The 26,354-nt window shown below is 39.2% G+C and overlaps 1 protein-coding gene across 1 annotated transcript; it reads right to left on the bottom strand.

Moving 5' to 3' along the window:
- Positions 1-5,467: 5,467 nt before the first annotated feature.
- PSMG2 (proteasome assembly chaperone 2) lies at positions 5,468-26,220 on the bottom strand. The gene is made up of 7 exons (XM_070420703.1): positions 26,057-26,220; positions 22,788-22,959; positions 16,687-16,745; positions 11,926-12,044; positions 10,887-11,060; positions 6,592-6,712; positions 5,468-5,748 (listed from the first exon to the last, which is right to left on the bottom strand). Exons 1-7 carry the CDS (start codon positions 26,111-26,113, stop codon positions 5,656-5,658), a joined length of 795 nt encoding a protein of 264 aa, XP_070276804.1. The 5' UTR covers positions 26,114-26,220; the 3' UTR covers positions 5,468-5,655.
- Between the last annotated feature and the right edge of the window lie 134 nt (positions 26,221-26,354).

The following is a 26,354-nucleotide window of genomic DNA, read 5'->3' as shown; positions in this document are numbered from 1 at the left end:
TGCATGTGGCCCGCGGGCCGTAGTTTGAGGACCCCTGGTCTACATTTTCTATAGTGCTTGTTACCTTTCAACATGTTATGCAGAGTATACTTTTATTATACTTCTTGGGTTTTTTTGTTTGTTTTTAATATATTTTTATTGATTTCAGATAGGAAGGGAAAGGGAGAGAGAGAGAGATAGAAACATCAATGATGAGAGAGAATCATTGATCAGCTGTCTCCTGCTCATCCCCTACCGACCTTGACCGGAATCAAGCCCAGGACCCTTCAGTCCACAGGCACTCTATCCACTGAGCCAAACCCGCTGGGGCTATACTGCTTGTTTATTGCTTGCTAGAATGTTAGCTCCCCAAGAGGGTCAAGGTCTGCAGTGCTAGAACAGTGCCTGGCACATAGTAGGTGCTCAATAAATATTTATTGAATAATTACCATTTTCAAATTTGTCTCAAGACCAAATGTTTAAAATGTCAAATTCTTAAAAGTGAGATATTTAAAAGCAACTGAATTTTTCTCTGTTGAAATTCATCTGCCTGATTTTTTTTTTAAAGGCCCTGACAGAGAAAAGAATGATTTGGTTGGGAAAATGCTGTTCACAACAGTATTGGGAGGAATCATTTTACATTGAAAGGGAAGTGGGAAACCATACTGGGGGTGAGAATAAGTAGGAGCTGGGAAAGGCCACACAGTGTTGGCTTCTGTTCAGGAACCACTAATTATCTTTCCCCTAAATAAAATGTCAGTCAAGAATGGACACTCAGCACGTTGGATTCAGTTGCAAACACTGGTCATTCAGCACAGTGTAACAAAGCCACCACCACATCAGAAAAACAGGCTGAATATTGCTGGCAAGTTTTAAAAATATGTATATTTTTATTTGTTTCAGAGAGAGGAAAGGAGAGGGAGAGAGAGATAGAAACATCAATGATGAGAGAGAATCATTGATTGGCTGCCTCCTGCACACTCCTCACTGGGGATGGAGCCTGCAACTCAGGCATGTGCCCTGATCGGGAATCAAACTGTGACCTCCTGATTCATAGGTCAACGCTCAACCATTGAGCCATGCTGGCTGGGCAATTGCTGGCAAGTTTGGTCAGGTTCTTTCATTGAGAACTGTTGTGGAATCATATATATGGTACCTATATATAAACATATATGTAACTTACATGAAATATTGTTAAAATAATCAAATACACAGAATTTATGAGCTCAGAACAAAACATTTTTTAAAAACTTTTAAAAAATATATATTTTATTGATTTTTTACAGAGAGGAAAGGAGAGGGATAGAGAGTTAGAAACATCGATGAGAGAGAAACACAGATCAGCTGCCTCCTGCACACTCCCCACTGGGGGATGTGCCCGCAACCAAGGTACATGCCCTTGACCGGAATTGAACCTGGGACCCTTGAGTCCGCAGACCGACGCTCTATCCACTGAGCCAAACTGGTCAGGGCAGAACAGAACATTTTAAGAATATCTAAATATGATAGACTTCATTAAAAAATCCTAATCTATTTAGAATTTTAAATGGAATTACTGCCAGATGAAACAAAAGTTTTATCTTCACCTCATTTCATTTTATCTGATTTATCTTTCTCTGAAGGGAAAAAAAAGTTCTATTTCTGCCAATAGCAGGGCTTCCCGCTCCCCCCCCCCCCCCACCAAAAAAAATATATCCAGTAGCAATAATCCTTTTAAAAACCACATAATTTCAAGGTTAAGGAAAATAAAAACAAACAAACAAGAAAGTTGAAGGAAGAAAATAAGATTTAAAATTTTTATTTAGATCAGAAGTTAGTCAGTAGAACTACTATATTTATAAATTGATACACCATTCTGCATTGTGTAAATGATATCCAAGACAGATTTTTTATAAAGAAAAAAGTATAACTGACATATTAAGAGAGAAAATAGTCCAACAGTTCCCTCTGCTGGATGTTTTTTTTAATTTTTCAAATTTATTGATTGACTTTAGAGAGAGGGGAAGGGGGAAAGAGAAGACCATCAAGTTGTTGTTCCTCTTATTTATGCATTCATTGTTTTGATTTATGTATGTGCCGGGAAAAGGCTGAACCTGCAACCTTGGCGTGTTGGGACGATGTTCTAACCCAACTGAGCTACCCAGCCAGGGCCTATTTTGGAGAATTTTTTCTCAATTGTCAATTTCTTTTTTTTTTTTTTAATATATTTTTTTGATTTCAGAGAGGAAGGGAGAAGGAGAGCAAGACAGAAATATCAATGATGAGAGAGAATAATTGATCGGCTGCCTCCTACATGCCCCCCACTGGGGCTTGAGCCCACAACCCAGGCATGTGCCCTTGACCGGAATGGAACCTGGGCCCCTTCAGTCCACAGACTGACACTCTATCCACTGAGCCAAACCAGCTAGGGCTCTCTGCTGGATGTTTTAATAGAAAGCTAGACATACTGATGTCTTGCATAATGGAATGCACAAAAATTGGGGATACAGGCCAAACCTGAATGGTGGTCTCTCTGGGGAGAAGGGGACATGGCAGGAAGGAAGAGCTGAGGGAACATTTTTTAAAAATTATATATTTTATTGATTTTTTACAGAGAGGAAGGAAGAGGGAGAGTTAGAAACATCAATGAGAGAGAAACATCGATCAGCTGCCTCCTGCACACTCCCTACTGGGTATGTGCCCGCAACCAAGGTATATGCCTTTGACCAGAATCAAACCTGGGACCTTTGAGTCCACAGGCCGACGACGCTCTATCCACTGAGCCAAACCGGTTAGGGCTAAGGGAACATTTAATGTCTGTATTTTTTGAATTTATTATGGTGATAATAGGTTCATCATTTGTGTAATTTAAAAATGTTTTAAACAAGAACCCTGACCAATATGGCTCAGTTTGTTGAGTATCATCCCATGCACCACAAGGTTGCTGGTTTGATTCCCAGTCAGGGCACATACTCAGGTTGTGGGTTTGATCCCCAGTTGGGAAGCAACTGATTGATGTTTGTTTCTCACATGGATGTTTCTCTCTCTCTCTCTCTCTCTCTCTCTCCCCCCCGCTTTGTCTCTAAAATCAATAAAAATATTTTTAAAAAATAGCTTTTAAACAAGATACTAAATTTTATATATAATATTATGTTAATTTAAATTATATCTATATCTGTAGATATATAGGTGAATATGTTTAGGTAGAATCACAGCAGAAGTCAATAGTTTTTCATTTTGGCTGTAAGGATTATGGATGATACTTTCTTTTTTTTTTTTTTAAGTATATTTTATTGATTTCTTACAGAGAGGGAGAGGGATAGAGAGTTAGAAACATCGATGAGAGAGAAACATCAATCAGCTGCTTCCTTCACACTCCCTACTGGGTATGTGCCTGCAACCAAGGTACATGCCTTTGACCGGAATCGAACCTGGGACCCTTGAGTCCGCAGGCCAACGCTCTATCCATTGAGCCAAACCGGTTAGGGCGGATGATACTTTATGCTCTTTTGTGCTCATCTGACACCACACATAGTTATTATTATATTATTGACTATATTCCCTATGCTATACTTTACATCCCCATGACTACTGTGTAACTACCAGTATGTACTGCTTAATCCCTTCACCTTTGTCAACCACCAATCTGTTCTCTGTATCTATGAGTTGATTTATGTTTTGTTTGTTCATTTATTTTGTTCTTTATATAAGAAAAATCATATGGTATTTGTCTTTCTCTGTCTGACTTAATTCACTAAACATAATACCCTCTAAGTCCATCCATGTTGTTGCAAATGGTAAAAAAAAATTTTTATGGCCAAGTAATATTTCATTGTATATATGCACCACTTCTTTATCCATTCATCTATTGATGGGCACTTAGATTGCATTTATATCTTGGCTATTGTAAATAATACTGCAATGAACATAGGGATACAACTCTTTTCAAATGAGTGTTTTGGGTTTCTTCAGATCAATACCCAGAAGTGGAATTGCTGGGTCCCTCTTTGACTCTGTTTTATAGGCTATTTTTTCTGGCATAAATGTTGGTATCCCAGCTTTTTTTTTGTTTCTGCTTGCATGAAATATCTGGTGTGATCTAAAGTTGGTTATCGGGTGTTTGTTCTGGGGCCTCTTGGGAGGGACTTTGATGCAGGCCAAGGACAGCTGCTGCCTGTGCCCTGCCTGGGGCCACTTAATATGACCTACAAAGTGGTTTGCAGATGGTTGCCATTTGTGCTGGGCCTGGGAGCTAAACTGGGAATTGAGGCCAGCTACTATTGCTGGGCTTGGGGCTGCTTAGCAAGAGGTATGCGGCACACTGAGGCCAGATGCTGCTTATATAGGGTTTGTGAACCTTTGAGAGATTTTAGTAAAGTCCACACTGTGAGCAAAGACAGGCCACTGGTATGGAAAAACTACCGGAAGCAGCTTGGGCTGGCCCACACTTTACACAACACCAACGCAGTGTCCTGTGTTTGTCTATTTACATCTACCAGAGCGTTTTATATTTTTGTATGCTTTCATGTTGATAAAATCTGTTTCAACTTACATGACTCCCTTTAGCATTTCTTCAAAGGCACACATCTAGTGGTAATGAGCTTCCTTAGCTTTTGTTCATCTGGAAAAGTATTTCTTCATTTTGCTGGATAGAATTGTCAGGTTTTTTTTTCTTCTTCAAACAAAACTTTCTATTATCCCACTCCCTTCTGGCCTCTACGGTTTTTGCTGAGAGATCTACTGGTTATTTTATGGGAGCTCATTTATATGCGATAAGTCACTCTTCTTTTGCTACTTCAAGATTCTGACTTTTTAACTGGTTTCTGGATTTTTCATAAAGGCATTTTGGCCTCTATATTATTGATAAGTTGGTGTCTCTGTGGGGAATGAGGGCTGTAACTTCCTACCCCACTATCTGGTTGTCACTTCCCCTTACTATTTTAACAAGGGAAAGAGGAACAGGCTATGGAACCCAGTATGCTTTATCACAAACAAAGCATTTACTAAGTACTACGCAGTAGTATGTACCTGGTATCCTTTAATATTTTAAGGCCTTGTTTTACAGATGAGATATATAAGATCATGTGTAAAAGGTGACTGGTATGTAGTAGGCGCTTACTTAAAAAATGGGAGCTATTTTTATTATTTCTTTTATACTAAAATTCGAGGTGGTGAAATTATTGTAGATTATTGTGTTGTGCCCAATGTAATCACAAGGATCCTTATAAGTAAAAGAGGTCATGAGCCAAAGAATGTAGCTTCTATAAACTGGTAAGGGGTAGGAAACTGATTCTCTCCTGGAGCCTCCATAGGGAACACAGACCTGCTAACACTTAGATTTAGTACAGGGAGACCTATTTTTGGGCTTCTGACTTATAGAATTGTAAAGAATTTGTGTTGTTTTAAGCCACTAAGTTTGTAGTAATTTGTTACAGCAGAAAAAGAAACTAATACAGAAGTCTGAGTTAAAAAACTAAAATGACACGTTATGAAATTACTTAGGAAATGTTTTATTGTACAACATTTACATTTGTATATGATGAAAAGCATAGCAAAACCAATCTTTTGCTAATCCACTTTTTTCTGTAAAGAGTTAAGATTTATTTTCTAATACATTAGATAATACAACTTTTATACAGCTAACAGTTGTGTTGGTAATAAGTATCTTGGGACATAACGTATAAAAATGAAAACAGATCAGAAAAGTGCAGGGGGAAGACCACTGCCAAAGAGTAATCGCCAAGAACTTGGCATTTTCCACGGCAAGGCAGACGCTGTGGGGTCATCGCTCTGTAACCGAAGAACAAAATATTTTAACCCTTCATCTTTACCAACAAATTACCTTTAACATGTAAGTGTTATAAAACTCTCCCTTCTCTAGTTTTTTGGTTCTTTTTGGTTTTGACACTTTTAGCTCCGTTTTATTGTAAGGAAAAACAAAGCAATACAATTCTATGTCTTTATGTCAACTTAAGATAAATTTCCTCAAGTTTCAAATCATAAAGATATGCCAGAAAGGCTGTGGATAGATTCCACCAAGTAAAATCAAACTCAAAAGAAATAGGTATTAAAAAAAAAAAAAAAAAAATCAGTGCTATCTGAGGGAATCAATTTGTTCTTAGCAAAATCATAAATTAAAAAGACAGTTGCTACCATATAAAACAGCCTTATGGGACTTCTGTTATGCCTAAAGGATAACTGATTTCTCTAGGTGTGATGTTCTTATTTCATAATAGAGAAAAGTATTTTAATTATAATGCGTATTCGATAGCTACAGTATTGCTCACAGAACAATACCTTTTGTTTTCTGAAAAAAGGAATCCTGAATTCCAAAAAGAACTTGTTTACTCTTATAAGAAGCTTTTGGTATAAATGCAACATGAACAGTGAATCAATGAAGTACTTAAGATATCCCTTTTATGGAGAATTAGCTTTAACGAAACAACTGTAAACAGCAAGTTGGTTAACTTGCCCTCCTTTAAAAAGTTCAGTTAAAATAAATTTTATGTAGAAATATGTTTATATTCAACATAAACTTTTACTTATTTGGTCTACTTATATAGCATATAAAATACAAGTTTATGAATATATAACCAGAGAAATCAGAGGCTTAAGCTATAGGAAAAAACTTACATGTGGTTTGATTATCTGAAGCCATTCATTAAGATATTCAACAAGACCTAATGCATCTGGGATATTGTCTCCTTCTGAAACAAATTTGAGCAGAACTGCCATTGGGATTTCTTTAGAACAGCTATAACAACAACAACAAAAAATAATTAAGTATTCTACTGATATAAGACGCTGTTAACTATAGCTAAGTGTGTCTGTTTTATAGCTAAGATAATCTAAGTTTTGGGCAAGGAGAAGATACCCGTTATGAAATCACTTATTTATCTCCCGTTACCCCAGATACATTCTTCTGTTGTGTGGCCAGGACTTGGAGCCATCCATGTAAGCCCACCCTAGGCATATGCAAGTTTGTGCCTCACACCAAGGCTACATAAAAAACCACCCCTCTATCCTTGGTTATAGAACATGAGATATGTTTTGATCTACTCCCGAAACCTAATAGCTGTGTAGAAACAGCTATTTTCAGAAGCACCACAACAGAGACGGAAAGATTTTAACAACCTTATTATTCAAAAGCAGCAAAAGAAAATTGTGGAACAGAATAAAAGGGGGGGGGGGGCTTACTATTACTTCTTACATTTATTGAGTGATTATTATGTGCTAAGCAATGTCTGCATATTTTATTACTTAATCCCTACAACAATCCTTGAGAAAGTTATAATTATACCCATTTCATAAATCAATCAGTTTTGGAATAATGGAAACAAGGACAGAGTACCTGGATTCAAATTCTAGCTCTGCCACTTACCAGATTATGTCAGGCAAGTTACTTTATCAAGGCTTTAGTGTTCCTCTTCTGTAAAAGAGGGATCATAACAGAATTGAACTCATAGCGTTGTCCTGAGGTTAAAAGGCGGTAGTGACGGCAAAGTGCTTAAAACAGTGCCTGCCCATAATTAATGTTAGCAATTAATTATGAGGTAACTTAGGTTTACAGAGATTTCAATATAGTTAACATGCTCCAAGTTCTATATGTAGGAAGTGGCAGAGGTGGCACTTGAACCTAGGTCTTTCTGACTCCAAACTTAAGTCTCTTAACTGTTATGTTATAAATGCCTCAAGCTAGTAACAACATGGAGATCTTACCAATGCAAAAAGCTTCCTGTTTGCCAACAAAAGCAGAATCATTTCTAACATCCTAAAAACAAGCCCTATGAGAAAAACTATACCAAAACTTGAGAGCACATGACTGATAGAGAGCTACAGATTTAAGATGTGGAGGAGACTCTGACATATAAGTTCAAAGGTCTCAGCTGTACAGGGAGAGCCTATCACAGCATTTCAGCTTAAAAGTTAGAAGCTGGAAGTTGTTAGCACTAATTATACCATCTCAGTACACAGTTCTAAAATATCTTAGGACTCTCTGGCTTTGTATGGAAGAACTGTGAGCAGTGTTCCTGATTATTCATGTCATGATAGCCTTAGAAATGGCTCATGCTGAGAGAAAGCCAGTCAACCTGGTGTGCCTTCATTTTAAAGGCTCTAGCTTAAAAAGGGCTGGGGTATGGCCCTGAACTTACAGTGCCCCACACTACTACTTTGTAACAAAAATCTATATACATAAAAACCAAACGACCAGAACGACCAGTTGCTGTGACACACACTGTGGCGGCCAACCAGCCTGATCGGGGCCCCGATGACCCCCCTCAACCTCACGCAGCCCCTCTCCCTAGCTGGCCCATCCCCACCCATCGATTGGGGTGCGGCCGGCTGGCCAACCACTTGCGGCCCCTTCCCTCCACCCCTGATCAAACCCCATCTGTGCATGAATTCGTGCACCAGTCCTCTAGTAGTAGAATAAGAGGGTTTTTTTTGTTTTTTATAAAAAAATATATTTTATTGATTTTTTACAGGGAGGAAGGGAGAGGGATAGAGAGTTAGAAACATCGATGAGAGAGAAACATCAATCAGCTGCCTCCTGCACACCCGCTACTAGGGATGTGCCTGCAACCAAGGTACATGCCCTTGACCAGAATCGAACCTGGGACCCTTTAGTCCGTAGGCCGACGCTCTAGCCACTGAGCCAAACTGGTTAGGGCAGTATAAGAGTTTTAATATCCTCTGGTCCTCTCTGTAAAAATGGAAGGTGGAGTGTGACTAATTTTATTACTTTTTGTGACACTAACACATGAGATATATCCATTATTAATTTACAAATATACTTCTATTTCAATTAAATACAAGAGTGGACAAAAGTAGGTTTATAGTTGCTTGTATGGAAAATAATACAATAATTAATAAGTGATAAAACAAGAATAAATCTGTTTCGTGTACTCACAGCTTTAAACCTACTTTTCCCCACCCCTGTGTAAGGACTCTCAAGTCAGCCACACCATTGTCACTAGGAGTAATATTATCTTTTCCAGAGATAAGAATATATATTTGTTCTGATATTGAGAAGGCAAAATATGTATATCACAAAACATTTAGCAAATAATCTTAATATGCATTGAGGGAGAAAAAAGGATTAAAAATTGTATGAGTCATGATTTTTTTTCAATTTCAAAAATTATTTAGCCCTAATCGGTTTTGCTCAGTGGATAGAGCGTTGGCCTGCGGACTGAAGGGTCCCAGGTTCGATTCTGGTCAAGGGCATGTACCTTGGTTGCGGGCACATCCCCAGTAGGGGGTGTGCAGGAGGTGGCTGATCGATGTTTCTAACTATCCCTCTCCCTTCCTCTCTGTAAAAAATCAATAAAATATATTAAAAAAATTATTTATTGTGCTGAGCTGGTTGGGCTCATCGGCTGAGTGTGGACCTATGAACCTGGAGGTCACAGTTTGATTCTCGGTCAGGGCACATGCTGGGTTTCAGGCTCAATCCCCAGTGGGGGGTGTGCAGGAGGCAGCCAACTGATGATGTTCCTCTCTCATCGATGTTTCTATCCATCCTTCTCCCTTCCTCTCTCTCTAAAAAAAAGTATTTATTGCAATGAATGTAAAATTGCATTGAACATTAAACACAGGTCTTGCTATAGCTGAATACAAGAAAATTGATTTTGTGAGAAACAACTTTAAACAGGATGAACTCTAAAGTTATGTTTTGTAGTATCTTGCAGATACATATATTCAATTCAACTATATTTTAAAGAACTTGGGAAGACTAAAATCACTAATTCAGAAATAAAAGTGAGGACATTACTACTGACTTTACAGAAATAAAATAGGAGTTATATTTTAATGCAACAGATTTTGTTTAAAATGATGCCAATGTTCTGAAAGTGGTGATGGGTTCACAACACTGTGAATGTATTTAATACCACTTAATTGTACACTTAAAAATGGTTAATGTTATGTATATTTTACCACAATTAAAAAAAGATTATAGCCCAGCCGGCGTGGCTCTGTGGTAGAGCATCAACCTGTTAACCACGAGGTCATGGTTCGATTCCCAGTCAGAGCACATGCCCAGGTTGCGGGCTTGATCCCCAGTGTGGGGCGAGCAGGAGGCAGCTGATCAACGATTCTCTCTCATCACTGATGTTTCTCTTCCTTTCGTTTCCTCTCTGAAATCAATAAAAATATAAACAAACAAAAAAACCCCAAACCAAAACATAAAAAAAAAGATTATAGAGGTTGCATTGAACAAGTATCAGGATCCCTAAAATGCCACATATAATAAAGCATTAAATAAGGCTTTTCAGGAACCTGTTCTCCTATAATCAAATTTCAATCTTTCCCCTGAAAGTAATTTCCGTTTTATAAATATACTAGAGGCCTGGTGCATGAGATTCATGCACTGGGGTGGGGGGAGGGGTTGTCCTACAGCCTGGCCTACGCCCTCGGGACTGGGACCCCTTGGGGGATGTCTGCCTGCTGGCTTAGGCCCGATCCCAATCCCTCTCGCAGTCTGGGGCTCTCACAGTTTGGGACCCCTTGCTCCTTACCATCCGCCTGCAATGGAGGCAGGAGAGGCTCCTCCCACTGCCTCTGTGCTCACCAGCCGTGAGCCCGACTCACTGCTCCTTAGCGTTGCCTATGAGGTGGGAGAGGCTCCTGCCACCACTGCTGGGCTTGCCAGCCATGAACCCGGCTTCTGGCTGAGTGGCGCTCCCCCTGTGGGAGTGCACTGACCACGAGGGGGCAGCTCCTGTGTTGAGTGTCTGCCCCCCAGTGGTCAGTGCACGTCATAGTGACTGGTCTTTCTGCAGTTTGGTCAATTTGCATATTACTCTTTTATTATATAGGATAGGATTTTCAGTGTTCCAATAAGCAATCCAACAATTCTCCAAATTATCTTACTTTCACTTTTAAATAAAGCAGGGAACAAATGAGAAAGAGGCAAACAAACTCACCCTTCATCATAGAGTGTTTTTGTGATACCTCCTCCAGGTATACGGATGCAATACTCAGAATCACTTATTTCAGGAATGCATGGGCTTTTTTCCATTTCTTCCCAGTTAAGGTTTTTTATTTTATTTTGAATATTTTTTTGCAGGGAAGGTGTAAGTAGGTACCTAAAGGGAGTACTAGAAACAATTACATAATTAACTTTCTAAAAACTCACAAATATAAACATGAAGGCAAAAATCAGTTCTTTTAGGAAAAATTATCTTATTCTCTACTCCATTGCACAAGGCAAACCTAAGTTTTAGCAATCTTTGGAAGAATAACGTAAAAAATATTGTTCTGACTTGCTATTTACAGAGAAAAGGTAAAGAGATAGGAATATTTAAACTAAGGCAAGACCATCACGAAGATAAATTTAGTTTTTACAGCTATGCTCCCTTCTGGCCATGATGCCTATTGTGAGATTCCTAGAAATTAGCTCTAGTTTTGAAAGGTTACTCTTGGCTGATATTTTTCATCATGATTTTATACGTGCATAAATGATCATGCAATAAAATAGATTATATTGCTATCTCTTGGATACTTTGTCTTATATTTAAGATTTCAGTTTGACATGCCTAGGAGCTATATTTACTAGTAAAGGCAACTGGATTTCTGCAAATACAAATGGTTGAATATATGAAAATAAACAGAAATATCAACCCACTCTTTAAAAAAATTATTAAACAATAAATCTAAGTACCCTTTCTCCTTTCTTTTCATAGCTTAGCTCTGTAATGTTGCATGCACAATACCACACAATCAAAGCACAGTTCCAGAACCATCTGTATATTTCCTTGTGCCCCAACCATAGAACTGAAAGAGTCAACCTAACTGTGCTCCTTCCTATCTCTTGACTTTCTTTTACCTTCTTCTTTCTAAATTTCAGGGAGGAGAGGTAAGGATATACATGGCTTGTAAAACTTATTTTAACTTTTTAATAGATAAATCATCATACTATTGCATAATCTTTACAAAAACATTTTTTCAAAGGCAAAAACATACCTGCGAAGTTGTAGATCATTACGGTGATATGAATGACTGCTTGAAAGAACAATAACTTTGGCAAAGTTACCAGTTTTCACCCATGAAAGCAGTTTTTCACAGAATGGCTTTGATTTATACTTCGTATGTGTTGGGGGGAAAAAAAGAAAATCTAAAAGTTAGATCTTAGAGTATACTAGTAAGAGGATTCTCTATAATATTTTATCAACTTTATCTCATGATATAGAATTTAAATATACGAAAATTAGAGTTATTTTTAGATCCATTTACAGTCCTTAAACTGAAGGTGAAAAATGAAGAGCAATGAATTACCTATTATATCTTTACAATCTATATATATAAAAGCCTAAGTGACCAAATGACCAGTCGCTATGACATGCACTGACCACCAGGGGACAGACATTCAGTACACAGGATCAGGTTCTCTCCTGTCTGAATCGGGCCTGCGGGGATCGGACTCCCTCCTGTCTGGATCGGGCCTGCGGGGATCGGACTCCCTCCTGTTTGGATCGGGCCTGCGGGGATCAGGCTGAAACAGGCTATCCAACATGTCCCGAGGGGTCCCAGATTGCGAGAGGGCGCAGGCCAGGCCGAAGGACCCTACCATGCACCGGGCCTCTAGTTTAGAAATAAATTGTGAGGAATCTAGATTTTTAAAAAATTCTATTTTGACTAAGGAAAATTTCCAAGTACTCCAATTAAGTAATCCATTATTACTTAAAAACTACCACATGGTCATCTCTGAGATGTTCCTGCCAGAAATTTCCGACCTATATTTGATCATGAGGAAACAATTAGATGAATCCAGAATGCCAAACATCTGGTCTTGTTTTCTCAAAGGAGTCAATATTGTGAAGACCAGAAAGGAGAGCCAAGTTCTATCTTGAAGGATACCAACTAAAAATATGTAACAGGCACATGCAACATGTGAATCTTGAATGGATCCCAAATTGAAAGATATGTTGAAGACAATTAGGGAAATTTGAATATTCTGGATACTACTGAAAAATTGATTAAATGCTGCTTTTCTTAGGTGTGGTAATGGTGTTGTGGTTGTGAAAAATAATGTCCTTATTCTTGAAAGATACGTGCTAAAGTATTTTGGGGGGTGAAATATGATGTTGCTGGCCTATTTTTGTATTGCTTAGCAAAAGAAAACTGTGCATAGAGAGAGAATCAAGCAAGTGTGACAAGATGTTAACATCTTGGTTAATGTGGAATATAGGTTATAAAATTATGAGGGGGAGAACCCACTTTACGGGAACTCTTCATGTACTGTTAATAAACCAACAGTAATAATTCAATAAAATTCAATAACATTTAAACTGCAGATAAGAAATGGCTAATCTTTAAAAATAGGAGTGCTGGATAGTATAATGGTTAAGAGAGGCAGATTCTAGAATCAGGCTGCCTAGTAATTATATATAGAGTGCTTAAAACAGTATTGGTGCAAAGTATTAATACTCAATAAATGCCTGCTACTTTGAAGTCATTATTTACTAAAAATTTCATTTAGAAGTGTTTAACACTTTAGCTGGTTTGGCTCAGCGGATAGAGCCTACAGACTGGTTCAATTCTGGTCAAGGGCACATACCCAGGTTGTGTGCTTGATCCCCAGTATGGGGCGTGCAGAAGGCAGCCCAATCAATGATTCCCTGTCATCATTGATGTTTTTTTTTTTTTTTTTTTTTTTTTTTTTAAATATATTTTATTGATTTTTTACAGAGAGGAAGGGAGAGAGATAGAGAGTTAGGAACATCGATGAGAGAGAAACATCGATCAGCTGCCTCCTGCACATCTCCCACTGGGGATGTGCCCGCAACCCAGGTACATGCCCTTGACCGGAATCGAACCTGGGACCTTTCAGTCCGCAGGCCGACGCTCTATCCACTGAGCCAAACCGGTTTTGGCCATCATTGATGTTTATATCTCGCCCTCTCCCTTGCTCTCTGAAATCAATTTAAAAAATAAATAAATAAATACATACACACACACACACACACACACTGAGTGGCCAGATTACTTTGACCACCTGACGTTTGTAGGCAAATTAGCTATAATTTTATAAAATATATTTTACTGATTTTTTACAGAGAGGAAGGAAGAGGAATAGAGAGCCAGAAACATCGATGAGAGAAATATTGGTCAGCTGCCTCCTGCACACCCCCTACTGGGGACGTGCCCGAAACCAAGGTACATGTCCTTCACCGGAATCGAACCTGGGACCCTTAGTCTGCAGGCCTACGCTCTATCCACTGAGCCAAACCGGTTAGGGCAAATTAGCTATAATTTTGCGCTGAAGTTGCTAGAGGGCCAGACCATTATAAATAGGGAAGCAGGTTGTTTACCATGACAGTAGAAGTGATTTTTTCCTGAAGGTATGGGTAAATAACGCAATTTAACAGCCTTTGAGCATGGAAGATATATACACATATGTGTGTGTGTTTAACTTAATTCTTGAACTTACACTGATGTAAGAGTGAACAAAAAGCCGTATGACAAAATGTAAAAATGTTAGCAACTCTTATTGCAAACTTTGGGTATGATATTATTAACTAAAGAAAGTAAAGAGTGGTTCTAATATAAATATTAAAATAATCATAACACTGTTCATGATAGCCTAAAATTGGAAAATATCAAATGCTCCAGTAACAGTACATTGAATTAATTATGATTTATTTATATAGCAGAATCCTACATAGAGGTGAGAATAAACAAACTACCTCTACTTGCAACAACATAAATGAACATCACAAATAGAATGCTGAGTAAAGGAAACTAGAAATAAAGAAGTACATAACATAGGAGTCAACTAGAAGGGGCATGGGGGAGGGCCTCCATTGATAAATTTCTTTTTTTAAAAAAATATTGTTTATTGCCCTAACCGGTTTGGCTCAGTGGATAGAGCGTCGGCCTGCGGACTCAAGGGTCCCGGGTTGGATTCCGGCCAAGGGCATGTGCCTTGGTTGCATGTGCCCCAGTGGGGCGTGTGCAGGAGGCAGCTGAACGATGTTTCTCCCTCATCGATGTTTCTAACTCTCTATCCCTCTCCCTTCCTCTCTGTAAAAAATCAATAAAATATATTTTTAAAAAAATATTGTTTATTGATTTTTTTTACAGAGAGGAAGGGAGAGGGATAGAGAGTTAGAAACATCGATGAGAGAGAGAAACATCGATCAGCTGCCTCCTGCACACCCCCTACTGGGGATGTGCCCGCAATCAAGGCACATGCCCTTGGCCGGAATGGAACCCGGGACCCTTCAGTCCGCAGGTCGACGCTCTATCCACTGAGCCAAATCGGTTAGGGTTTCATTGATAAATTTATGACTGCCTAAACAGATGGAACCTTAAGCCACTCAACATTTATTAACAGCTTCTCTACATGCAAAGCACTATTTTATTTCATTTTTTTAAAAAATATTTTTATTTATTTCAGAGAGGAAGGGAAAGGGAGAGATAGAAACATCAATGATGAGAGCTAATCATCAATTGGCCACTTCCTGCATGCCCCCTCACTGGGGACTGAGCTCACAACCTGGGCATGTGCCTCGACCAGAATCGAACCTTGACCTCCTGGTTCACAGGTCAATGCTCAACCACTGAGCCATGCAGGCTGGGCGTGCAAAGCACTGTTTTAGAAGCTGGGGATATTAAGAGTGAATGATACATCATTACTTCTCTCAGGAAACTTACTTTCTATTAGAAGCAGATAATGAACACATATATGTCATGCCATGTAGTGATGAGTTGTGAAGAAAACTAGCACAGGATAAGATGATAGAAAGGGTGGTCAGGGAAGGCCTTTCTGATGAGGTAACATTTAAGCAAAGACTAAAGGAAGTGAGCCATTTAGGTATCAAGGGGAAAAGTATTCCAGGCAGATAAATTAGTGTTAAGATTCTGAGACAGAAGTGAACTTCATATGTTTTAACAACACAGGGAGGCCAGTGTGGCTGAAGCAGGCAGGGTGAGCAAAAAGGGTCAATAGGCAATGAGCACAGAGGAGTGGTCGGAGGTCAGATTAGGTAGAGCAACTGTCTAACAGAACTCTGCAATAACAGAAATGCTCTTTATGGCAAGTTCTTGACACATGTGACTAGAATGATGGAGAAACTGAATTTTTATTCACTTTTAATTAATGAATCAGAATTTTAATAGCTAGATGTGGCCATGGCTACCATATCCATGCAAATGCAGGGCCTGATGGACCTGTGAATTCACTCTGAATAAGACAGGAAGCCACTAAAAGGCTTTTTGAAGAGAGAAGTGATGTGATTTGAAAGGAACATTGATGTGCTGTTTGCAAACAGACTATTAAGTGTTTGTGGGAAGTAGTTGGGGCAAGACTAGAATCAGGGGCATAAGAGATGACAGTAGTTTGGACTACAGCGGTAGCAGCTGGATGCAGAAAATATTTTGATATATCCATAACTTATATGTAGATGCCACTGCTTGAAACGTAATACAAATGAAATAAACCTATAATATTCACATGCTTAAGTTTTTTCACCAAGGCTACCTGAATTGGGAATATGTAAGATCCAAGCTATATGTCCCAATTCCTTTCAATATAATCATAAAATAATGGTAGCACCTCTGAAATTTTATGAGATTTTTTTTTTCACTGTAAATTCAGAACTTTCTTAACTGTACATACAATAAAAACTCAGAAATTATTTTTGACTCTTAATTCTTAATGATACTTAGTATTTTCTCATATTTTACTTAATAAATTTTAAAAGGCAAATATAATATGCTAACCTTAATAAAAATGGACCTTAACTGAAGAACCACTAGCTTCTTTGAAGGCAATGAATATACTGTAAAGACAAGAAGAAAATGAAATCATACAAAAGTTAAAATGAAGGAGTTATAGAAATAAAACTATTAGCCACCCAAGTGCCCGTCGATAGATGAAAGGATAAAAAAGTTGTAGTACATATACACAATGGAATATTACTCGGCCATAAAAAAGAATGAAATCTTACCATTTGCGACAGCATGGATGTACCTAGAGTAGTATGTTAAATGAAGGGATTAAGAACTTCAGATTGGTAGTCACAAAATAGTCCTGGGAATGTAAAGCACACCCTAGGAAACATAGTGAAAATAATGTAATAACTATGTGTCAGGTGGGTACTTGAAATATTGGGGGAACTACTTTGTAAAGTATATGACTGACTAACCACTATGCTGAAATTAATACGAAGTAATACTGAATGTAAACTGTAACTGAGAATTAAAAGGATATAAAATTTAATGTAAAAATTAAAATCGAATTGTAAGAACTTTTGTATCTATATATTTTCTTTTTCTTTAAAATATATTTTATATTAATTTCAGAGAGGAAGGGAGAGGGAGATAGAAACATCAATGATGAGAGGGAATCATTGATTGGCTGCCTCCTGCACGCCCCCTCCTAGGGATCGAGCCCACAACCCAGGCATGTGCCCTTGATCAGAATCGAACCCGGGATCCTTCAGTCTGCAGGCCGACGTTCTATCCACTGAGCCAAACCAGCTGGGGTGTATCTATATATTTTCAATAATTAAAATATAGAAGATATGTACTATATCACTTGGTTAAAATAAAGCATTTTAGAAGTACCTTAAAATGTACCAGTGGGTTTTATTCTATAGAATACATTCATTTCTGAAAAGTTAACTCTAAGAAAATTATTTTTCCTCTAACTTTGATTATAAAACCAAAGAAGTAGCCCTGGCCAGTGTGGCTCAGTTGATTGGAGCGTTGTTCCGTGTACTGAAGGGTTGCAGGTTCGATTTCTAGTCAGGTACATACCTAGGTTGTGGGTTCGATCCCCAGTTGGGGAGTGTTCAGGAGGCAACCAATGGATGTTTCTCTCTCTCTTCGTTACTTTCTTTCTAAAATGAAAAACAAAACAAAAAACCCAAAGAAGTATTCCCCTAGAAATTTGACATTACTGAAAATAAAATAATTCTTAAGAATGTTTTCAGTTTCTGATAGTCTCCCTTCTCCTCTCTAGAGAACAGCAATACTAATTGGGTTAACGGAAGAATAAAACAAAGGAGAATGTTAGTCATGTAATAAAATCCCTGGAGTAAGTACATTTCTGTTTTTTAGGAGGTTTTTGTTTGTTTTGTTAATCCTCACCTGAGGATATTTTTCCATTGACTTTTAAAGAGAGTGGAAGGAGGAGATATATAGAGAAATATCAATGTGAGAGAAACACATCAATTGGTTGTCTCCTGAACATGCCCCAACCAGGCCCAGGGATCAAGCCTGCAACTGAGGTATGAGCCCTTAACTGGAATCGAACCCAGATCCTTCAGTCTGTGGGCCAATGCTCTATGCACTGAGCCAAACTGGCCAGGGCAGGAGTTTTTGAAAGACCTGAAATAACATGCAAAATTTTCTGTGAGTCAATGTGTGTGCTTTTCTGGGACCCATAACTTCTATCAGATTCTACAAAGGGTCCAATTTACTGATGCCTAAAATGTCCCTGTCAACTTCACATCCAGGAATGAAAAGCTCTGATATGAACCAAAGACAAAACATAGTCTCTAAGGATATAGGATTAGGTTACTGTGCTAAGAGGTAAGCTTATCTTTAATTTTATTTTTAAAAATTGTATTGTTTTCAAAGAAGGAAGAGAGAGAGATAATCAACGATGAGAGAAAATCATTCCGCCTCTCACACGCCCCCCACTGGGGTGGGATGGGGAATCGAACCATGACCTCCTGGTTCATAGGTCAATGCTCAACCACTCAACAACACCGGCTAGGCAAGAGGTAAGCTTTTAGTTACTATAAAAAAGATTACAAATAACCCTAGATTTGAGCAAATCCTTTGGTGGATCAGGTCTCTTCTGCTATAGGTCTTTTGGGGATTATCTCATTGGACTGTTATGGTGTGGTGTGATTGGGGATTTGCATCAGCAAGTCTAGTAACCATCAGGTATGTTCAGGGCAAAGGCAGCTAAAGCAGGAAGATTAAGAATTAGGAAAAAAGGCCCTAACCGGTTTGGCTCAGTGGATAGAGCATCAGCCTGCGGGCTCAAGGGTCCCAGGTTTGATTCCGGTCAAGGGCATGTACCTTGGTTGCAGGCACATCCGCAGTAGGGAGTGTGCAGGAGGCAGCTGATCGATGTTTCTCTCTCATTGATGTTTCTAGCCCTCTATCCCTCTCCCTTCCTCTCTGTAAAAAATGAATAAAATACATTAAAAAAAAAGAATTAGGAAAAAAGGGATAAATTTAGGGAAAAAGGATTAAGGCATAGGCCACTCAGGCCTCCAATTTATCTCTGATGTACACATATAGTGCAATGCAAACCTACTGGGAAGAGGACATATCTGTAAGGAGTTAGCAGGCTAAGCTTTAAAATGTAAGATATCCTAACTTCCATATAGCAAAACTTAAGTTCTCCATCACTGTATCATGAAATAATTTTTTGTTAAGATCCTGTTTTCCTTTTTTTTTTAATCCCTCGTTTTCCTTCTGATGAAATACGAAAGCAATATTACCTTTTGTGTATTCGGTCCAAAAATATTTAGCTTTTATCTAACCAACTCTTTAGACCAGAGGTGGTGAATCTTTTTTCTGCCAAGGGCCATTTAGATATTTATAACATCATTCCCGGGCCACACAAAATCATCAACTTAAAAATTAGCCTGCGATATTTGGTCAAATATTTAATTAACTCACCCCTAATGCCTTGGTAGGGCCCAATCAAAAGATTTCGTGGGCTTTATATGGCCTGCGGGTCGGATGTTCCCCATCCCTGCTTTAGACCTAACTCCGGTAACAGAAAATACAGAGATTAGAGCAGCCGTGGGCAAACTACGGCCCGCGGGCCGGATCCGGCCAGTTTGAAATGAATAAAACTAAAAAAAAAAAAAAAAAAAAGACCGTACCCTTTTATGTAATGATGTTTACTTTGAATTTATATTAGTTCACACAAACACTCCATCCATGCTTTTGTTCCGGCCCTCCGGTCCAGTTTAAGAACCCATTGTGGCCCTCGAGTCAAAAAGTTTGCCCACCCCTGGACTAGAGGAATAAGCCAAATGACACCACAAGGAGTAATAAGATAAATGTAGGTAGGACATTCTATAGGACAATGAGTCCAGTTTTTCCTTCAATCAATCAGTTTCATGAAGATGTAAATAAAAGACTATTCTAGAAAAAAAGAGATTTCAAAGGTATAACAATCAGATGTACTTTGGATCCTGGTTTGGGCAAACTTAACTTTAGAGGACATTTTGGGGTACACTGAGTCAATGTGAATATGGATAGGGTATAAAAAGTTATTAAGAAACTGCTATTGCTAATTATGTTAAATGTAATAGTATTTTAGCCCAGGCAGTGTGGCTCAGTGGTTGAACATCAACCTATGATCCAGGAGGTTGCAGTTCAATTTGCGGTCAGGGCATATACCTGGGTTGTGGGCTCAGTCCCCAGTGTGGGGCATGCAGGAGGCAGCCGATCAATGACTCTCTCATCATGGATGTTTCTATCTCTCTCTCTAAAACCAGTAAAATTTAAAAAATGTAACTAGAGGCCCAGTGCACGAAATTCATGCATGGGTAGGGTCCCTAGTGGCTGCCGGCTGGGGCCTCCCTTCCCCCGGCTGGCCCCATCCCCTGGCCAAACTCCTGGTGGAGGGGACAATTTGTATATTAGGCTTTTATTATATAGGATGGTATTTTAGCTATGTAAGAAAAAGTTCTTAAAAGATAAGAGATGCACACTTACATATTTAAGGTAAAATGTCATATCTATAATTTATTTCAAAATACCTCATTTTAAAAAATAAAATAGCCTGGCCGGTGTGGCTCAGTGGTTGAACATCAACCTATGAATCAGGATATCACGGTTTGATTCCCAATCAGGGCACATGCCTGGGTTGGGGCTCAATTCCCGGTGTGAAGGAGGCAGCCAATCAACGATTCTCTTTCATCATTGGTGTTTCTGTCTCTCCCTCTCCCTTCATCTCTGAAATCAATAAAAATATATCTAAAAAAAAAAAAAAAAAAAAAAAAGGAGATTAGAGAACTATAATTGACTTGTTGCCAATTTGTGTCCATGAAAATCAATGGGGGGTCCTTTAGAATGAAGGTACGTTAGCAGGGTGATTTGGTACTTAAGAGAGTCAGCCTCAGGGACCAGAGTGGCTTGATTAGAAGTTCAGTTATACCAGTCATTAATCATGTGACCTTAACTTCTCTGTGCAATGGTTTCCTCATCTGTAAAACTTCCTATGAAATAATTGGGATGATTAGATGAGTTAACACATATAAATGCAGTGTTCAGTTTATAGATAATAATATTAGTTATCATTAATAGAAAATTAAAAGTTCTAGTTCTAATATTTATAGTCCTTTATCCTTTAAGGTGATAACTGAAATTACATCTTCTGTTAACAAAGCCATCTTTCCTGCAGGAATTTCATTATTAAGATGATTTTTTAAGTGTTTTTCATTATCACAAGCTAATGACACGAGTAATAAAACTAACAAAAACCAAAATGCTTTTTCATTTGTCTTTCAATCCACCAACAGTCTTTCATGGTCCTCTAGCACTTCTTTTTTTTTTTTTAGATTTTAAGCTGGGGCCAGGTGGGCGCCATCCTCTCTGATGGAGAGGCGGCAAAGCGGCTGAGCCACACAGCAGGTTTATTTTTAAGGCCTAGATTTACATATCTAGTTCCGCCCCTGCCTGATTAACATGTCCAGCCTTATTGGGGAAGCATGTTCCCAGGGCGTGGCTGCCTATGCTCTGAGTTCAGCTGACAATAAGAAGAAAATGCCTAGGTGCCTCCCAGGCGGCCCTCTACATCTCCCCCGTTTTTGTTTTTTAAGCTACTATAATAAAAGTAAAATTTTAAACATTAATAGTAGGGCTCTAGAATTAAAACAATTGCAAACAATGCAAATGCAAAAACTAAACTACATACATGTTATCATTTTCAAAATTTGAACGTTAAGAACAAAACTGGCTATTAAATAATAACAAAACAATGCCAATGCAAAACAACAATATGAGAAATCAGAACTATGGACATATTAACATTTTTTCTACTAAATGAAAAAAAAGTCTCTTTTGCTGCTGGTGTATATTTACTCAGAGTCCTTGGACTTGGCTGCACAAGACTTTGCAGAAGACTGGCAGCTAACAGATGCTCCTCTAGCACTTCTTGACTTTAACCTTAAAATGATAAAAGAGGACTGAGAGGCTAACAGAGGAGCTGGCCATCAGATGCAGTAACTGGATGCTCCTATTCTTCATGATCAACAGCCATTCCCTTACTCATTCAGTGCAGTACCCCATTATAAACAAACAGTGGTCAGTGCAATATAAATTGTATTCCTGATTAAGCCTGAAAGTCCAATGAAAAATTATGGGAAAGGCCTACACCTACTAGCAACATTAGGCAATTCAATCTTTCCAAGCCTTACTGATATCATGTTATTATGGATTCTATAATAATGTGAGAGGATGACTGAAGCTTAGATGAGATAGCACATACTAAACATACTGAGGACTGAGCCCAATGGAATACTTTTTTCTCCTTTCCTTGTATTACTGATGCTTATACATGCCAATAAGAACAGAAAATAAAAGTGAGGATAAAAGGGAAAAAAACACACACCCCAGGTTAAAAAAACAAAAATCTCAAATTCTATCCAAGGACACAAGTACACTCACACTTCTCATAGGAGTTGCCATTTAGAAAAGGCTATGAGAATAGGACAATGTGACTGGGTCAATCCTGCACAAAGCTGGCATCAAGGGAATGTCTGCTACAAAAAGTGTCTATACAGTCTATTTCTAATGTAAAACAACTTTACTTGTAGAATAAAATATGCCGAAATCTTACATACCTTCAGCATTTATACTGAGTTCTGTTGAATCTTCTTCTGATGTTGCATATGGATTATTTCCAACCATCGGCACAAGGCAATCGGTATAGAAGTAACCAATTTTACACAGATTCAATGTTGAAATAATCAGATCTATTGCAAGCTGGCCAACATTTCCAACGGATACTGCTGGCTGAAATAATTAAAGAATATATATATTCATTAAGACATCAACATTAGCAGCACTTTTAGAAGTTTAGACAGAAGACAATAATGACAGCACTAGTACTGAGAGTTTATGCTCAGCTACATCATTGCTACATACTGATTCTCTCATTAATTGCAACTGAGGTGTCAACAGGGAGCCTCCTCCACCTTTGAGACTATTGATTTAACACTTATTGAACACCTACTATGTATCAATTATTATTCTAGGTACTGGGAATGTAGTAAAACAAATCAACAAAAATTCCTGCCTGTAGTGAGAGAGCAATTTATCTGTAAGAAAGTAACTAGTAAAATATACAGTGTACAATAGTAATTACAAAAGTAATATGACCAAAAATTAAGTGACTGTGAATGTGTGTATATTTGTTTGGCTGCAATTTTAAAAAGGTTTGGTCAAGAAAAGAATCACTTCAGGTGACAAGAAACTATAGGCCTGAAAAGAGGTAAGGGAGAGAGCCACACAAAGACGGGGAAAGAATATTTCAGGCAGTGGGAAAGGAAGTACAGAGGCTGTGAGGTATGAACAAAAGTGCCCTGTTAGTGCCTAAAGGTTGGAGTGGACTCATTTTCACACTAAACCACACAGACACACTTATCCCCATGACTAATATAGTCCAACTGCCAAATCTCTAGCTACAGCCAGAAACACTTATCTGAAATCAAGAGCCTAATGGATATCTCCCCATGGTTATGTCACAGGTAACTCACACTCAACATGTACAATATTAAACTTTTGCTCAAACTTGTCCCCATATTTTGTATTTCAGAAAAAGAGCAACAATTACTAAGCCAATTACTTAAACTGGGAAACTTCTTCCCTTTCTTTTACCAAGCACATCTAATACATGACTAATTTTCATTGATTCTACTTTATATTTTCCACCTCCATATATTTTTTAAAATATATTTTTATTAATTTCAGAGAGGAGAGAGGGAGAGAGAGATGGAAACATTGATGAGAATCATCGATTGGCTGCTTCCTGCACGCCCCCTACTGGGGATTGAACCTGCAACCCAGGCATGTGCCCTTGACCGGAATCGAACTCGGGACCTTTCAGTCTGCAGGCCGATGCTCTATTCACTGAGCCAAACCAGCTAGGGCTCCCCCTCCATATTTTTATGGGTCCTTCAGAGTGGTCTCGCACTTTTCATTGTTGCCATCTATCAATCCCCTGGTTACCTCCTGTAATTCCCTTTCCTCTTCTCAAAGATTTTGCTACTTTGGTTAGACCCTCCCTTCCTTTATGATCCATCTTTTCCTCACTCCTGGATTCTTCCCAGCAGCATAGCCACATGCTCTATTATCTTTCCTTCCAACTAACTGTCCTTTGATCCCATATACGCCCCTTGCTACTACCTCATTTTTAAGGTGTCCCTCCACAGCCCCAATTGCCCACAGTTGTTCACTAAAACATAAACAGGCAAAAGTAGGGTTATGATTGTGACACAAACAAATAACACAATAATTAATACATAATACAAGAATAAACTATTTTCCTACTCATGGCTGTAAACCTACTTTTGCCCACCCCTGTATGAAATAATTACCAAATATATTTAGTTTTAAGATCCATCACCACAGTTACAATTTTTTTTCTTGTGGTGAGAACTTTTAATACTCTCTTAGCAACTTTCAAATATACAATACGGTATTGTTAAGTAGATACCATGCAGTACATTACATACACCCCTGCAGGACCGACTTCTAACTGAAGGTTTGTACCTTTTGACTACTTTTACCCATTTCACCCAACCACCCCTCCACTCCACTCACCGCTCCATCAGTTCTCTGCAGCTATGAGTTTGGTGGGGTTTTCTTCCTTTTTTAAATTTATCTCCCCCCCCCCCCCCAAGATTCTACATAGGAAGCTTTTCTTTTTCTTTTTTTAAAAAATATATTTTATTGTTTTTTTTACAGAGAAGAAGGGAGAAAGACAGAGAGCCAGAAACATCGATCAGCCGCCTCCTGCACACCCCCCACTGGGGATGTGCCCGCAACCAAGGTACATGCCCTTGACTGGAATCGAACCCAGGACCCCTGAGTCCGCAGGCTGATGCTCTATCCACTGAGCCAAACCAGTTAGGGCAGAAGCTTTTCTTAATAGGTCCTTGTGTCTCTCCCTCTCTCAATAAATCCTTGGGCCTGTCTATATCTTTTAAAAACTTTGGTCCTAGCATATATTGCCTTTATTGATTTACGTGTTTCTAACGAGACGGTAAAACTCCTTGAGGACAAGTACCTGGTCTTAGTCTAACGTTTTCACACTAGAGGCCCAGTGCACGAAATCCGTGCACAGGTAGGGTCCCTAGGCCTGGCGGGAGATCAGGGCTGATGGCGGCCAGGGCCTTCCTTGGCTCCGCGCCTCCCCCTGGTGGTCAGTGCCGTCATAGAGAGCAATCCAACTCCCGGTCTCCCACTCGAACTCCCAAGGGGACACTGTGCATATTAGCCATATATAATATATAATAAACAGAATGTTCATTGAAACAATGAACGAACACGGGCAATTGAAAGAGCTTTAAACCATGTTAGCTACTGGCAACGTTGCTTTCATTACCCTATCGGTAGGTAGTTTTTCTGGTTAATGACAAAGACCTGTTTGCCTAACGCTTTTTCTAGGATAAAATGTAAAGGGAATGTCCCGCCCAGCATATGCACAATGTCTCTGTAATATCCAAATACATTACGTTGTACAGACAAAAAAGACGACAAACTGTAGGCTTAGATACAAGGTCTGGTGATAACGCCAACAAAGGTTCAATTTGGATCGGACCTCCAGAGACAATCTCACCACATTTCCAGCGCGGGCTGAAAACCTGAAATACAAAGTCCCCCCAGATGTATACACACTTTTCAAAACCGTTCAATTCTGAAAATTAAATGTCTTTATAATCACTCAAAGTGTGTGTACACATTTTTTTTGGGGGGGGGACACCTTTTAGAAACAAGAACTCTCTTTCCCCCAGGGCCGGTGACACTCCCGAGTTGGGGTGGCGGCACTGCAAGCGCCTTCCGAAAGGCAGCCCCCCCGAAGTCGGGCCGTGGAGAGGTCGGGACTCACCATCAGGAGCGTGAAACCCGCGAGGTCGCAGGCCGACTCTCCGCAGGGAACAAACATGGTCGCACTGAAGTGGGAGGACGGAGGTGAGCGCCGGCCTTGGAGGCAGGAGGGAGGCGGGAAAGTGAAATCCACGAGCTCCCGCAGTGCCTGCGAACCCGAGTCCCTAGAGCTCCGCGCGACGCACGCGCGGCGGGGCCCGGCGAACGGGGTCCTTCGAGGCCCTCGGCGCGGGGTCCTGAGGGGCCCGTCCAGCTACCTGCCGGTCCAGAGGGCAGAAAGGGCCCCCGAGGGAGGGAGA

The sequence above is a fragment of the Myotis yumanensis genome, unplaced genomic scaffold (assembly GCF_028538775.1).
Source record: "Myotis yumanensis isolate MYYU_CA2020_CCGP unplaced genomic scaffold, mMyoYum1.0.hap1 SCAF_7, whole genome shotgun sequence".
NCBI lineage: Eukaryota > Metazoa > Chordata > Mammalia > Chiroptera > Vespertilionidae > Myotis > Myotis yumanensis.
Note: the sequence above shows the minus strand (reverse complement) of the source record. Positions and strands in the feature narration are given on the sequence as shown.